The 15,143-nt window shown below is 40.3% G+C and overlaps 1 protein-coding gene across 1 annotated transcript in view; it reads right to left on the bottom strand.

The window, feature by feature from the left end:
* lrmda (leucine rich melanocyte differentiation associated) overlaps positions 1 to 15,143 on the bottom strand; it is a 209,913-nt gene that overhangs the window by 12,749 nt on the left and 182,021 nt on the right. Inside the window, exon 6 of the mRNA XM_080507114.1 lies at positions 13,432 to 13,516. Coding sequence (XP_080363240.1) covers positions 13,432 to 13,516 — 85 coding nt within the window. The remainder of the gene's footprint in view (positions 1 to 13,431; positions 13,517 to 15,143) is intronic.

Below are 15,143 nucleotides of genomic sequence, written 5' to 3' on the forward strand. Positions count from 1 at the left end.
CACACAGGGACCCCATTATTAGAGTCATTTCAGTGCCCATCCTGACGCCTGTTAGGCAGTTCTCTACCTGGGGCCCCTGCTCCCTGCCTGCCCGACTGAGTGCCTGGCCAGCCAAACAGTGATTGGACATGACATGGTGACAGAAAACAGGGGAGAAGGGCAACAGAAATAAAAGAACAGAGATGGCAGAGTGAGGCAGAAAGAGACGGGGAGAGAGGAAGGTGGGTAAGTTAGCCAGGGCCCTTGTGGCGCAGGGTGTGCCTATCAACACGGATGAGCGTTAGCCAAGAGCCTCATGTCACAATGATGGAAGGGCTGGATCACTCACATCAGAGCTTCATCTGACTGGAAGATATCAATCTCGGGGCCTAATCCAAAAGGACATGGTAAAATATCCTTTAACATTGCTCCTCCACCCAGCCTTTGTGAGTTGCTGGCTTCTGTCTTTCTTGCAGCTGAAATGTGTGTAACCTTCATTGTTGGACCTCAATCGACCACACTCATTTTCACATCCCATTTCCTCTGTCTCAAGCACTGACGGTCAAATTATGACGGGCAAAATGCTACCTTGACATATGGCATTTAGTAAAGATTTGTTCCTAAGTGCAGTGTGACAAAAAAGCAGAACATTCTGGTGTGATGTTTTAAAAGAGCATTAATGAAAATTAACAATTGTACAAAGACTTTGAATAAAGAAATGGCACATAATCCAGACGCGACAGGCAACCCTAAAGGTGACTGCAAGAGCAAGCAAATGTCAAAGGTACGAAAAATGAGCTCAATGCATTGCGATGGAGTAAAATTTCAATTTACCATTTCAAATGAAACATAAAACCCCATAGGAGGAGCTTGGCTAGTTGATCTCATGTCAATAGAATAAAACAAATTTCCTCAAAACATACTCTATATTTGTCCAACAGAACCATGCGGTCACGTCACTATTTCAGTCATTAAAACAAAATCTTTCTGAATGTTAACCCTGGGTTTATTGCGGGTGATTCTTTCCTGTTCTCTTGAATTTTAAGCGGGGCTAGTATAGTCCTAAAATATGGAATTTACGTTCTCTGGTATTCAGTAACTAGGCTAGCAATATAAGTAAGAGGTAAAGTTTGATCCTTGCCTTTAAGTGTCGGCATAGGGAACAGGGTGGGTTGAAATTTATACTTAAAGTAACTGGTGAATAGTCATATTACATTTTAATTTAACAGAAATGATAATATCGTAAATATTATTTTTCTAATCGTGACTGTCATAGTATTTACTGTATTTATTGTTGTTCAGATATTAAAGATTGAAAATAAACTTCTTAAATAGATTTTAACGTTAAGAATTTGTTTGTTTTTGTCATGATAGTTCAAAGTTACATAATAGTTAACAATACTATATACAAGACACATGCAGGACATTGTAGGTCTACTGGTCAACATACATGACCATATATTGTGCCAATAAAAACTGTTGTGCTGGATTAATTACTTTATATATATTTAGTTTTACGTGATAGGTGATTTAAGCAGGAATTAAGTTGACGAGTTAACATGTTTTTCTTCAAATTAATATATAAAAGTATGTTTTGATAACATATTTTCTTAAAGCTAAGCTGTGTGTGACATCGAGTTAATTAATTTAAAACCAGTATTTAACCTGCATATTTCAACTTAATTATTCACAAAACATGCCTACCATCACAGTTATGAACGAGAATCCCCCCCAAACAAAAAAAATTATGTAAATTTGAGGCCGAAAAGATGAAAATCGTCTTCCTGGTGACATCACGTTGTACAAATTTATGGCTGTATCACATTACATGCCGTCATTTCCTGCCAGAATTTAAACTGATGAGTCCACAGTAGCCAATCAGGTGTGAGACGGCGGTGATGATGGGTTTGTGTTGTGTGGAATATTTCATGCCCCTCTGGCCTCCCTGTGGCCCGTTCAGATGAATGGCTCCACTGTAACTCTATTTCTTTTAATTAATATGACACATCCCCTGTCCGTATGCAGAGAGTGAGGGAGGGGACAGAGAGATGAAGGTATGAGAGAATGATTAACTGTGGATCTGTCTCCCCTCATGAGAAATGAGCTTGCCTCTTCTGTTCTGTGCACTCTTCCCTCCTCCTCTCTTCATTTCCGTCTCCCTCACTCTCCCCTGTCCGTGTTCCTCTTTGGTTCACTTCATTTCTTTCTGCACCCTCCCCTCCCCTCTCGTCTTTCTCTTTGCCCTTATCTCTGCCTCTCTCTCTCTCGCTCTTTTTTTCCTCCCCCTCTTCTCTGCTCACCGCTCCTTTTTGCCGTTGACACTCGCGGACTGTCCTCAGCCCTTGTACATCTCCTGACAGGTAGAATAATAACGCTCGTACATCACTGCCCCGAAAAGTCCAATAACCTAAATCTTCACTTGCCACACACCCCAGGACTCAATTACTTTATTGACATGTAATCTTCATAAGGGGAGAAATATTGAGCATGTAAGGTCAGCTGGTTATGAAGACATATTATCATATTATCTGCATGAGGGTTGTAGGGGCTAGGACCTGACAAAGCTAATTATAATGGTACATGTTTCAGAGCTCACAGCGTATTATCTGCTTGGCTGCTTGGTTGAGCCACAGCTGAGGTATAGAGGAGAAGGGGATGAGATTTCAAACCTAATAGGGGCGGGATGTCATCTCAGGGCACAGGAATTAATGAAGCCAAATATTATCGACTACACATCACAGGGCTAATGCCCTTGATTTGTTCATTGTATTTGTCAGGATTACCTTGCCATCCTCTAATGGGTACCAACACATCACAATAAGAGCTGATGGAGAAAGTGATTCCCAAAACTGCACAATGCCAAAAAAAAGAAAGATAAACTGCATCCCTTTGAGAGCCGCATGGAAAAAAAAAGTGCAAATATTCAGTGATAAGTGCTGTAGTTTGAGTTGTTCCTCACTCAAAATGTCACAGTGGGTTAGTGATAGCAGAAAGGACAGATGCCCATGGCTGCGTTATTGCTTCTCTCCCAAGGTTATCTTAATATCCTCCTTTCAGCTTTGTTATTATAATCTTCCGCCCACTACATCAAGCCAAACAGTCATACGAGTGTTGGTCCAAAATATTCTACAGTGGGTGTACATATTTATTTTAAAATACTTCTTCTCTCCTCTGTACCACAAGGGTATAATGAGAGGTGAAAAAAGCATGACTTTTTTCACAAACAATGATGGACCGAAGGGCAAAAAAAAAAAAAAAAAATGCTTGCCCAGAGACATCGCATTTCAGGGTCAAATTAGAAACATGCAAACATGGAATCCCACGGCCAGATATGTTCATTTCACTTTACCCAATAATATGCCCTCTGCCTCATTTCTGCTATCCAGCTGTCCAAGTCCTTAACTCGGCATCGCTGCAGCGGAAGATGCCTAAAACGGTGTGGAGCGCCTGGCCAGTGCTGCCAAAGGTTATGTGTTAACACTTGCTAATGGTGTCAAATAGAAAGACATATTTGACTTTTTTTTCCCTTCTCCAGGGTCCTCAGGCTCTCAACACTCCAAAACTGAATTTTATTTTCCCATTTATTTGAGATAAAATGATTTATTTTCAATCAGCTACTTCCTTATTAAAATGATCCTGTAATGTGCTTTTATGTCTCTTTGTAGACGCATGCATGTACGCACACACACAGCAGTAACACTTAAATTGCAGTCTGCATGCTGTATACGGTGGGATAATCAAAAAAAATACTTCTAAATAAACATGACATTTGATGACATCTAATTTCGAAGGTTTAGATTGAAATGCATGTTTAACAAGTCATCAAATTTTCACAATCTGGAAAAGATTTGTTTAAAAAAAAAAAAAGATTCAGTCAAACCAATCTTCCTGCACTGCAGCGACATAAAATGCCAGAGATTATCTACAAATCAAATTATGACGGTGAAATAACTTGTCCGCTCATATTATCATGACAGGGAAACCTGCCCTGTCTGTTTAGAGGGACTTTATAAGCAAATCAAAGTGGCAGATTAAAAGGTTGTTTTGGACTTCCTAGCATTACAGTGACCTTGCTCTTTTCATTTTGGTTGAGCTGAGATTTTGATGCCTGTACAAACCATAAAAAGAATAACTATGTCCCTGTTTCTTTTTCTTTTAACAGATAAAATGCTTGTCAGTTTGACATTCATAACAAGTTGACCTTACGGACTTCAAGGCAGAGCAGGACAAGCTGACCCACAAAAACTGTCTGTGTGTGGTTCAGCTCTGACACGGTTCATTCAGTTACAAAAAGAGTCTCAAGTAAATAGAGGATCAGGATCCATAGTGCTGGAATCCCGGCATATGGGAGAACGGCCTTCTCTTCTTTTTTACAAGCAGCAAATCCAAATGAGGCTTTCACACAGCCCAATGCAATGAATAATCTAAATGGCACTTAATGTGAGCTATGCTGATACTCTGACAATAGTTTGTGTTCAGACATCACAGCTTAGTGTCTCCCAATTGTATATTGATGCTGAGGTAGTTGACAATAAATCAGTGGATCCACCAGAGTGAATCCATAGAGTGAGAAAACAGTTTAAACGATGGCCCAATGGAGCTTGCCGTAATTGACAGATGCGTTTGGCTCCTTCCACCACAAATGCTTTGAGCACTGAGAATACCTGGAAATGAGTTTGGAAGTGTGTGTATATATGTGTATATGATGTTTCAGGACCCACAGTATTAAATATCATCTGTAAGCAACCCTGTTTACAGTTATTTGCATCTCACATCTTGACATGTTCATGAATTAGTACTAAGTAACATCTGCATTGTTCTCGCTGCACTGTGTGCTCAATACCACACATTGTCAAAGTCACTTACATATGTTTATACAGCTTATCAATGTTAAAAAGACTTCCACGTGCCCTATTTGCAAGGACGAGTATTACTTCAATAAAATCAATCCCAATGGGCCCATGGAGCGGCACTCATTTTTAATCCGGTTCAACAAATATGTAGGAGTCACTTTCTAAAAACTAATGTCCAATAAATTTGCAGCTCCATTTGCAACAAGATAAAATTGCTGAACTCAACATCTGTCAAACAGAGACTGTTCTTCATATTCTAATGAATCAATTATGTTATAAAGGACAATTGTGTTTTATCACAGCCTGAGGATTACTTTCAGTTTCAGCCATCACTCTTGTGGATAATAGTGACAATGCACCCACAATTGGCTGGGATATAGGGACATAACAGCACCGGTAAAAAGAAGTCAGATGGAATATGGACCATGCCCACTCACTCTTATCTTCCTAACAATATTACAACAAACAGGAGAAATCCCTTCATGTACATTAGCATTCCTCACTTACTCACTTTGGGTCCCTCCAAAATTTCAATTTGCCCTCTCCAACTTTGGCTTGTCTGATGCTTGAACACTATCTTAAACAAAGCTACACTGTTTGGACAGGCTCAAATTGAACAAAGTCGACATCTTAATACCAGACACCCCAAATCAAAGTTTTTCCTTAGCAAAGAAGTATTAGAAAAATGTTTTTACAGATGGGGGATATTTATGATATCTACTTGGTCACTGTTTTCAGTTCCAGGAGTATCTAAAATACTGGAACAGTTTTATTTAGATTAAAAAAAAAAAAAATGAGTTTACCATTTCAAAGGACTAGTTGTAATAAACACATTTTATGTATATCCGAAGTCATGGTTTCTTGTATTCATTATTAATGGTTCAGTAAATTTCATATATATATTTGAAACACCAAATTTAAGGACACACACACACACACACACACACACACACACACACACACACACACACACACACACACACACACACACACACACACACACACACACACACACACACACACACACACACACACACACACACACACACACACACACACACACAACATGATGATAAATCAAGAAAAGCAGGTGTATTAATGTGTTATTTCGATTCGAGCATGTCCTCTCACATGATACCACTTTCACTGTATATAACTCTGAATTATTACTGACGCCGTTTCTCTCATAAAATATTAGTAATTGTGATCCCACTGCATGCATGGCTCTGTTACGATGCCTGACAAAAAAGGTTCAGTGATCTAGCACAGCTGTTAAGCCTAGCAGTATGATAAACTAGCCAAGGAGTGAATTGAAATCTAATTTGTTTGAGCCAATAACCAGACTATCATTAAGCCCTGCTTTCATTTTGAATGATTACTGTGTGGGATCAGTTTCCCAAGAACCATCATCTATAGTCTATTCACAATATAATTAATGAAAACAACCCAGATTAAGATAGACTGTGCTGCATAAACCAACAAGCTAAACAAATTTAACAAGTGCTGCATCTAATTCTGTTAACTTGTACCAAGCAAGATATGAGACACTGCATATCTGTTTACATGCTCACGGTAATATAAAATAATTAGAACATTATGGGGATCATTGTGGACATTCGCAACCCCCTCTAGAATGACAAGTTGTCCAGCATCTGCCTTCATGCTAGTAGCTATTCATCAGAATGACGGGTGGGGAGCCCACTCACACAGACAGACTCCGCCTGCTCACCGAGCAATCTGTTTCCAGGGGTACTGACACAGAAGAGAACTGGTGGACCCAACATCCATCCTGCTGTAAAAATATCCAAAACCATCTGGCAGCTAACCTCCATCTTATATTACCATGCTGGACTCCAACCTTTGGAAACCGCGAAGGCTACAGAAACCTGCTCCAGCTTCTGACTCAAAGCACGACTTGAAAGCGCCGACCGCATCTCAGTTGTCCCGAACCGCAACTACAAATCATGCTGGAAAAATGAATAGTGTAACAGCATCAGAATCGGAGCTGATTCTTGCAGACCGATCTACTTTGGATGATTTATGTCCTGCTACCTTCCCGAGAGTGACCAGCCCAACTGGGAAGTAGACCAAAGCCTAGAACACCAGCGGTGTGTTTTTCCAAGAGGGCCTGGTCTGCTTGGCAGGAACTCACGTCCTTGTCTGTCTGCCTGACACGCAAGGAGAACCAGCCAGCAAACCTACGTCTGTTTGTGCCGGAGGAAGTTTTAACGACTGACTCCAGTTGCATTTGTACCACCGTAAATAACATAGGTTTGTCTGCAGTGGTCACAGACGGTAAAGATTTAAGGGCGACATATTTTCCTGCTGCTGAGAAAAATGACTCAAAGTTTGTAATCATCAGTTGTGATGGATGGAGATTGAAAGTGTGACTGTGAGCTGGGAACTGACTATCGAGAACCATAAAATTGCTTCATAAAGTGACTACAGAATCACATTGAGATAACGAATGTTGATCCAGAAACTCTTTCGAGCAGCGTGATGAAGCTCTTTGAGACAGTAAAACCAATTTCAAACTATGTTTACTTGACTGTAACCGCCCTTATTAAGGAAAGATATCACAGCGAGAAATATTTACTTTTATACCAGTAGTCATAGGAACTAACTAACAAGTATCTTGGAATAGCTTAGAAGCTGACAGTCCTCTCTTTCCACTTTAAGTTTTTTGTGTGTACGCCCAACATCAGTTTAAGAACTCAAGACACTCAGGAGACTCTCACAGCTACATCAAACGGCAAGGTAAAAACAATGGTGTCACTGACATTTCCCCAAACCCTGCACAAACAGAATTATTCACACACTGCGAGTGGAGTGCCAGCCGATAACGGGGAGATAATGACACTTGGTGGAAGGCAGCTTTCTCAAAGCAGTTTAGAGATGGCACATCAGAGTTTGGCAGTTAAACCTGTCATGGAAGTTGAGGAGGTTATCCTGGCATTTTAATCTAGCCAGCTTTTGAAGGAGGAAATGTAGAGGTGATTTTCAGGGCTAGTAATAACAAGGACAGTGCTGCCTCCAAAAATGAGCTCTCATCACTTTGGATGCAGACAAGGCAGCGTTACATGAAGCTGCGGTGAGGGATTGCAGGCCCAGTTTGCCTCGTCTCCTCGCCCCTCATCCATCTCCATAGGCAAGCGTAAATGGATATTCATGTTGCTGAGCCAATCCACTCCTGGGAGGAATAATATCACATCATCTGACTCCGATAAAGGAAATAGAGCCTGTCCTATACAGTGGGAGTATATTTTAGCGTGATGCGCCACAGTATGTGTCAGGAGTTACACTGCCAAGAGAAAGATTGATGCAAGTAGGAGTGAATTTTCAGTCTCATACAAGTCAGGGTCAGAAAATGTATTCCAAACATGTTTATCAATTAATGACCAATCCTATCCAGTATAAAATCATCATATTAAGTATCCAATGTCTTAATGGCAATATTTATCATCAATGAAAATATATTCATGATGTACACATGCGAGGTGTTTGAAATTCTTCATATTTTTCAGGTTTAAATTGTACACATGGAGAACAATGCAAAACATATGATCACACATTTAAATATGAAAGCTGCCAATGATAGCTCCAACACACCCAGGAGAAATATATTCAAGTTTATAGTGTCAGGAAATGGAAATATGAATGCATCACGCCTCAGAACTGTAATGAAGACACTACTTCAGTAATCATATCATCCCATTGTGGTACAATTAGTTATATCCTCGCAAAACATCTGACTTTCCAAAGTATTTCCTTTGGATAAAAGAGCAACCATCATGTAAATAAATAGGAAGGTCTTTAAAGGTTTCCATATATGTAGCTGTATTGTGATTTACAAGACAACATCCGAGATGGCAACAAGACACCAAGTCATAACTCGCTTAACTCCGACACCTAATCAGCTCACCGACTGGCAAACACCATGAAGAAATAAAACCTTCATGCAGTGACGAGTGGCTGAGAAACATTTTTATGATCTCAGTACCTGGGAAGAAGGCCACGTCTTTACTTTGTTAATGCACTCAGCTGGGTTCGGCGCAGACGCTCAGCGTGTAGCTGGCAGTGAAATCTGTATATATCATTCTCTGTAACAATATTTTATCATCTGTCATTTCCTATTGATGTTGAACGCACACATCATCTATAGTTTGTTTTATTACAAGAGTTAACAGAAAGCAGCTCTGCCTTGATCACTCCGGGCCAGTCTGGAGGAAAAAGCTTACACTTTGTTATTTCCATATGGCTCATTTTCGTTGTATGGGGGCCAGTGCGAGGCTTTGTGTTTAAGAGTGATGTTTATCAGGGGACAGATCCTGCTGGTATAATCATTACGGAGCTGAGTAAAATATCTTGCAGAGCACATACATATGTCTAATGGGAAACGTCAGAGGTGCTCTGTCTTTTCTCACCGACTTCCAGAGACATTTCCATGCTTGTGGAACATGCCGAGGCAGTCCAAACCAGAAGACTGTCGGCAGAAAGATGAGGAGTTTTCATTCAAACGATGGCATAACATCAAACAGAACCAGAGTATCGTTCAAGATAAGCACGGATCACGGATAACAACTGGTTGCAGAAAACAACCGAGGAAAGAAGCAGATGTCTGAGGTAATGTATCAATTAATTTACCCAACAATTCCATAACCAGCAGCACATGTGTTTGTAACAAAACAAAAAAAACCAAAGGAAAAAAACAGGCATTCAATGGAAATATATATATATATATATATATATATATATATATATATATTTGTATTCACAACAGCATCTGATCCATGCAGCTATAAACAATCCAATCAGCTTTGGTTATTAAATAAGCAGCAGTAAACAGACATCGGGGAAATGTCTATCCATTTTGTCGCATTAACATCTTTTAAAGCCATCAAACCCACTTTTAGTTTTACCAAGTGTGTTGTGCAGAGAACATTAAGTCATCAGTCAAATCATCTGCCTTTTCTTCTGTAATGACAACAGCTAAGTTTCAACACTCGCAGTTTAGTCATCCATTAGTCATGTGTCCCATCCAGATGTCTGGTGGATCAGAGGAGGGGAGGAGGAGATAGCAGCAGGTGTAGATCTCTCTGAGCCCAGCTGAGCTCTAAAAGGCAGTGCTTAGCACCCACAGCTCTGTCATCTGGCCTCTCCCCTGTCTCCACCAGCCTCTCGACAGCCCATTCCTCATCATTTACCCCTTTTTGGCAAAGCCCAGAGCCCTTCTAATGGGCTGCTCTGAATGCTTCCAGATGTTTGTTTATTTGTTGTGCAGCAACTGTAAAACAGTTTACTCTTAGCTTGGCTCTATTCCCATCGCTCCACATTTAATTTTTTTGGAGGGGGTGGCGGGGCTGTTGGCTGGGGGAGCGAAGCAGATCACCTCGACATGAAATGAAAGCAAACTTAACCAACAAATGTGAGGTGCCCCATGGGTGTCATCAGACACACAGCCTTTTTTTTTTTTGGTGCTATGAAGGCTGGTTTTCTCCTGGGAATTTAATAACAGTTGTGCATCATTTAAGCTACATACATACAAAGTAGCTGGAAGCAAGCCCAGAACAACAAGATTAAAAAGGCCCGAGGCTCCAACTGTAAGGCAGAGTTTTCCTGTCTGTTTACTCTGTTTATACAGAGATATCCCTTTCATTTACTACTGTCACTGCTGAGGGATGGCCTAATCAAATTTAATCTGATACCTATAACAAAGCAGCGACTACTCTCTGTCATATTTATTCAAATATATGGACACATTGGGAAGGTATTTCATTAAAATATTGCCATGTACAGTCATATATCAGTCAAGTCTTACGAATCCTTTTCAACATACTTTTGAACCACAGTTATAATTAGATCTATAAAATAAACTCATGAATCCCACGTCAAAATGTGTCACCATAGGAAAATGACAGGATGGTGATAAATAGCTCAGCTCATTGTTTTGCAGGATGAAATGATAAGTTGACTTGGTAAGGCACAAAAAGGCAATATGTCACTGGCTGCGGCTTAATAATGTGGTATTCTTCATGGAGGCACACTGTACTTTAGGCTGAGCACTCCACTTTGGACAGTGAGATTTAGAGTTGAGTTGGCAGTTGGTCCAGCACTAAGAGTTAGAGCCAAGGTGACAGTAGTGGAGGATCCTCAGGCCCTTCTGCCAGACTATATACTCCACTCTCCTCTGTGTCACGGCGTCAACAAGAACCACTAAAGCCCACGCCATCCTCCTTCACTTTGTCTTTTGTCTGGTTCACTTTCATTCTAAAGTCTCACTGTTTAAAGCGGCTTCTCCACCTGACGTTTCTGCATTATCTTTCCCTTCAGTTTTGTCTATCTATCCACCATCAAATGTGTTCTTCAAAATTATGGTTATACATTTTACTTCCTCGCCGGAATATCTTTCCTCTCCCTTCCTCCCTCTTTCTTGCAGTCCTCTCCCAGCCGCTTTGTTTTTTTTCCCTCTGCCTCCTGCAGGTTGATTTCTCCTCCCAGCTGAGACAGGAGCTTATCCTGGAGTTGTGTTCTTGGTTTCCACCCCTCTCTCCCTGGGCAGTGACCTGCCAGTGCTGGCCTCCTCTGGGAGCTTCCAGCTGCTGTAATTACCTCTGGCACCCAGGCTCTGGGGCTTCCACACAGGTGACATGGCAGAGGGGTTGGGTGCAGAGGGTTGAAAGGAAGGAGAGGGAGGTTCTTTCTGTGCAGCCGACAGGGCCAAGTCAGAAACGCTGCTGATCTGCTCGCTACAATAGGAATCAGACGAAAACTACACAACCTCCCGTGTCTCCCTCAAATTAAAAAAGCCCACTTCATTAAACCCCTAACCAACTGCTGTGTCAATTACAAACTCTATAATGCATACTTTAAAAACAATAAGTGGATACTAAGGGTCATTATTGGAAGTTAAAGTTAAATCTCTCTAATTTACACACAACAATAGACAATTACTGATGGTTTTTTTTACTTTACAACTCTAAAAGGAAATTAAGGCAATGTTGAAATATGTGGGCATAGCAGCTCACTGATCCCAGTGGATTTTGATGTAATGTGCAGGGAATTGTTCAATTTACCGTGTATACTGAAACAGCAATCTTAAAACAAACTACATAAAATTATGCAGCATATTGTTGTTTACATCCTGGATTTACCTCAGTAAGTGCTCAGTTGTTTGCAAATGCTGTCGAGGTAATTTCTTTGCTATCGGACTGCTTCGTCGCTGTTTTTGTTCTCTCTGAATGAAGAGTTGCTAGGACCGTGTCCCACACCTAAAGAAAACTCAAGAATGTTTAAGAAGTGTAAATAAATGGGAGGAGGAAAAAAGAGCAGAGGCAGGGGGCTTGATGCAGGGACATGAAGAGGAGGTGAAGGGCGAAGATGAGGGCTGTGTTATCTAAGACTGCAGTGCTGCATCATAAAACTAACAAATGGAGGCTGTCACTGTTGCTCAGATCTCAAACGGAGGGGAAAAATATTTCATGTGTCAGATCCCCTCACCTTTAAATGGGCTGTTCTTAGCCAGGTCTGATTTTGACAAAGCACAAGGCTCTTTCTGTCCTTACATCCGATGAGAGCTGCCACCAGCCCTGCTCTCATGACATAGATCTGTCCTTGGCACCATAAATGGGGGCTACGAGTATACGCTACCGTACATGCAGTAGCAGGGACACTCACTGGGAATAGGTCACGCTACCACATTTGTTCTGTGATGTCCCTACCATGTACAAGTATTTCAGAAACCTTTGCGATGATTTAACTAAGAAAAGATGATTATGATTATTACAAACCAAGTTATCAATTTATAACTGAAAACAATTAATTGGTGTTGTGAGATTTAATATAATAGCCATTAAAAAAACATCAGAACTTGGAAATGAGAATCTTATTTTATTGTAATGTAAGTGTCATATGTTAAAAATGTCAGTACAAGATTTTAAATGATATAAACTCCAGATATTATTCTCTATAATAGACTAATGTGTTAATGTTATATGAATGAAAAATCAATACAACTGGCTTTTGTATTATTGTACAATATGAATAGATCGAACAGTTCCTTTGGTAAAATGGAGCTCCAGGGTTTTACGCTTCCCTCCGAGTTGGGAATTTGTTACAAATGCAGTAGGTGGCCTTCACAATTAATTAACAGAATAGTGTCTTTTTAATGAATAAGATGTATTCTTCCTAGAGTGCAGTGTTTGATGTTCAGAACTTGCTACATAATTACATCAACTGACTACGCCGGGTCAATATAAGGCCTAATCAATGTCTAGTATCAACAGATCAAGGATTCTTCATCTTGTATATGTAGTGTGTGCTCCCACGCATACATTCACATCAGAGTTAACCTAGATTACTCAGATTTATTCTCTCTATCAACACATCACACAGATGAGATGAGATCAATAAGAATAGATAACATAACTTCAACCCAGCCTCGGGTTCAATACATTCCCACTCTCTGCAGCCGTTAGGGTTATGACTTTTATTTACATAATCCATGGGCCTCGATTCTGAATGTATTCTGATATTTTGTGTTATTTCTTGTTTATTCGGAGGAGGTTCAGTCCTGATGTGCATGCAGACTACTTGTCCTTACCTCTGTGGTTCTTGGCATCTCTGGATCCTCTAGGTAGAGGGGTATATGGCAGGGGCTGTGACTCGGATCCAGCTTCACTCATTTTCTAGGAGAACAAGGACAGAGAGAACAAAACAATGTTTACAGAATGATGGGAAGTTTTAAAATGTGTGAAAAATGTCACTGTATCAGGCAGTACATGCCAACATATTTTTTCTGGAATTGGTCCAGGAAGGTTTTTAGAGCCACAACGCATAAAAAAGGTCATGCCTTAATACTTCTCACTATTGTGGCAGACCTTTGATGTATATTTGATCACTTGCTTACTTGTGGACTTGTGAAGGCACTCTCTGGAGCCAGTTTCAGATTTCGTTAAGTTAACTTTGCTCACACAACTTCTTGGTTGGTGTACAAATGTAAACATTCATCATTTAGTAGTGATTCCTACAGTATAATGTCATTTAAAACTATAACAGGAAAACCTTGCGATTGAACTACAAGGAGTGAACATAATGGATCACTGTTCACTGTATGCAAGTCAGTGTATCTTGGGGTCGTCAAATGTAAGGATCCTGCAAGATCTGCAGGACCTTGCATAGGGTAAAAACAACAAATCAGCCATCAAATGCAATTCTTCAATAATAATTTAATTTAACAGCTGAGATGGACATAACATAACATAACATAACATAACATAACATAACATAACATAACATAACATAACATAACATAACATAACATAACATAACATAACATAACATATCCAAAACCAAGAGCAGAGCTACAGGAATGGCTTGGGGGCAGCAGGAACATCACCTGGTAGTTTTCTTTGCCCACAGTCCTGACGTCAGTTCTCCGTCTAAAATCCAAACTTAATCAGCACATGGCAGCATTATTGCCATCCAATTTACGAGAGTAAATTTAAGAGTTTAGTAAATGTGATCATTCTCAGAGTGTACTTCCATTGAAATTAAATGAAATTTGTAGTTAGCATAATAATCTGTGAACAAACATCTATATCGTGTATCCCTTTTCCAAAGGGGCACTCTAATGACGTGTTCTCATGGGAAATATATAGAAACTGTGTGGACATTTGTCCTTTGTTAATGTATCTCCTTCTATACCTCATAATTTAAATATCAGCAAAGACCCAAGACACACAACAGGAAGGAGTTGTTGTTTGTGAGTTGCATCAAAGGTTCACTGTGAAGCAGTGTGACGAGCGCCGCTGTAAGACAAAGTGAACACAGGAGCCCTCAGTCTCCGGCTGTACTCTCCCAACAGGTCAAGAGTTTTTGTGTTGTTATTCTTCTCTGTACTTTCAAGGTCCAAAACATCCTCTTCCTTCCCTTAGCCTTTTAGCTAGTGGAGCAGGCAGTTTATCATGACACCGCGATATCTGATGCCTTTGCAAAAAATACTTTCCTTTCCTGCAGGAAGGAATTCACAGGGCATTTAATCATAGCAAGAGAGTCAACTGACAAATACATATTAGAGATGGTTTGGAGCTGCATTTTTCCCACTTTTATTGTTGTTCCTCTACATGCCCATGCATAACCTTGAGAAATGGAATGGCCTGCGCTGTTAAATGGAACCATATTCTTCATGGGCAAAGAGAGCACTGTGAATTGAAAACGATCACATAATGTGCTTTCAGATAGCATCTCTGAAAGGCATTAAGGTCTGGCCAGCATGTGTCTCATATTACAGCGAGGAGAAAAATGGCAAAATAA

Source organism: Blennius ocellaris (assembly GCF_963422515.1).
Source record: "Blennius ocellaris genome assembly, chromosome: 13".
Classification (NCBI taxonomy): Eukaryota; Metazoa; Chordata; class Actinopteri; order Blenniiformes; family Blenniidae; genus Blennius; species Blennius ocellaris.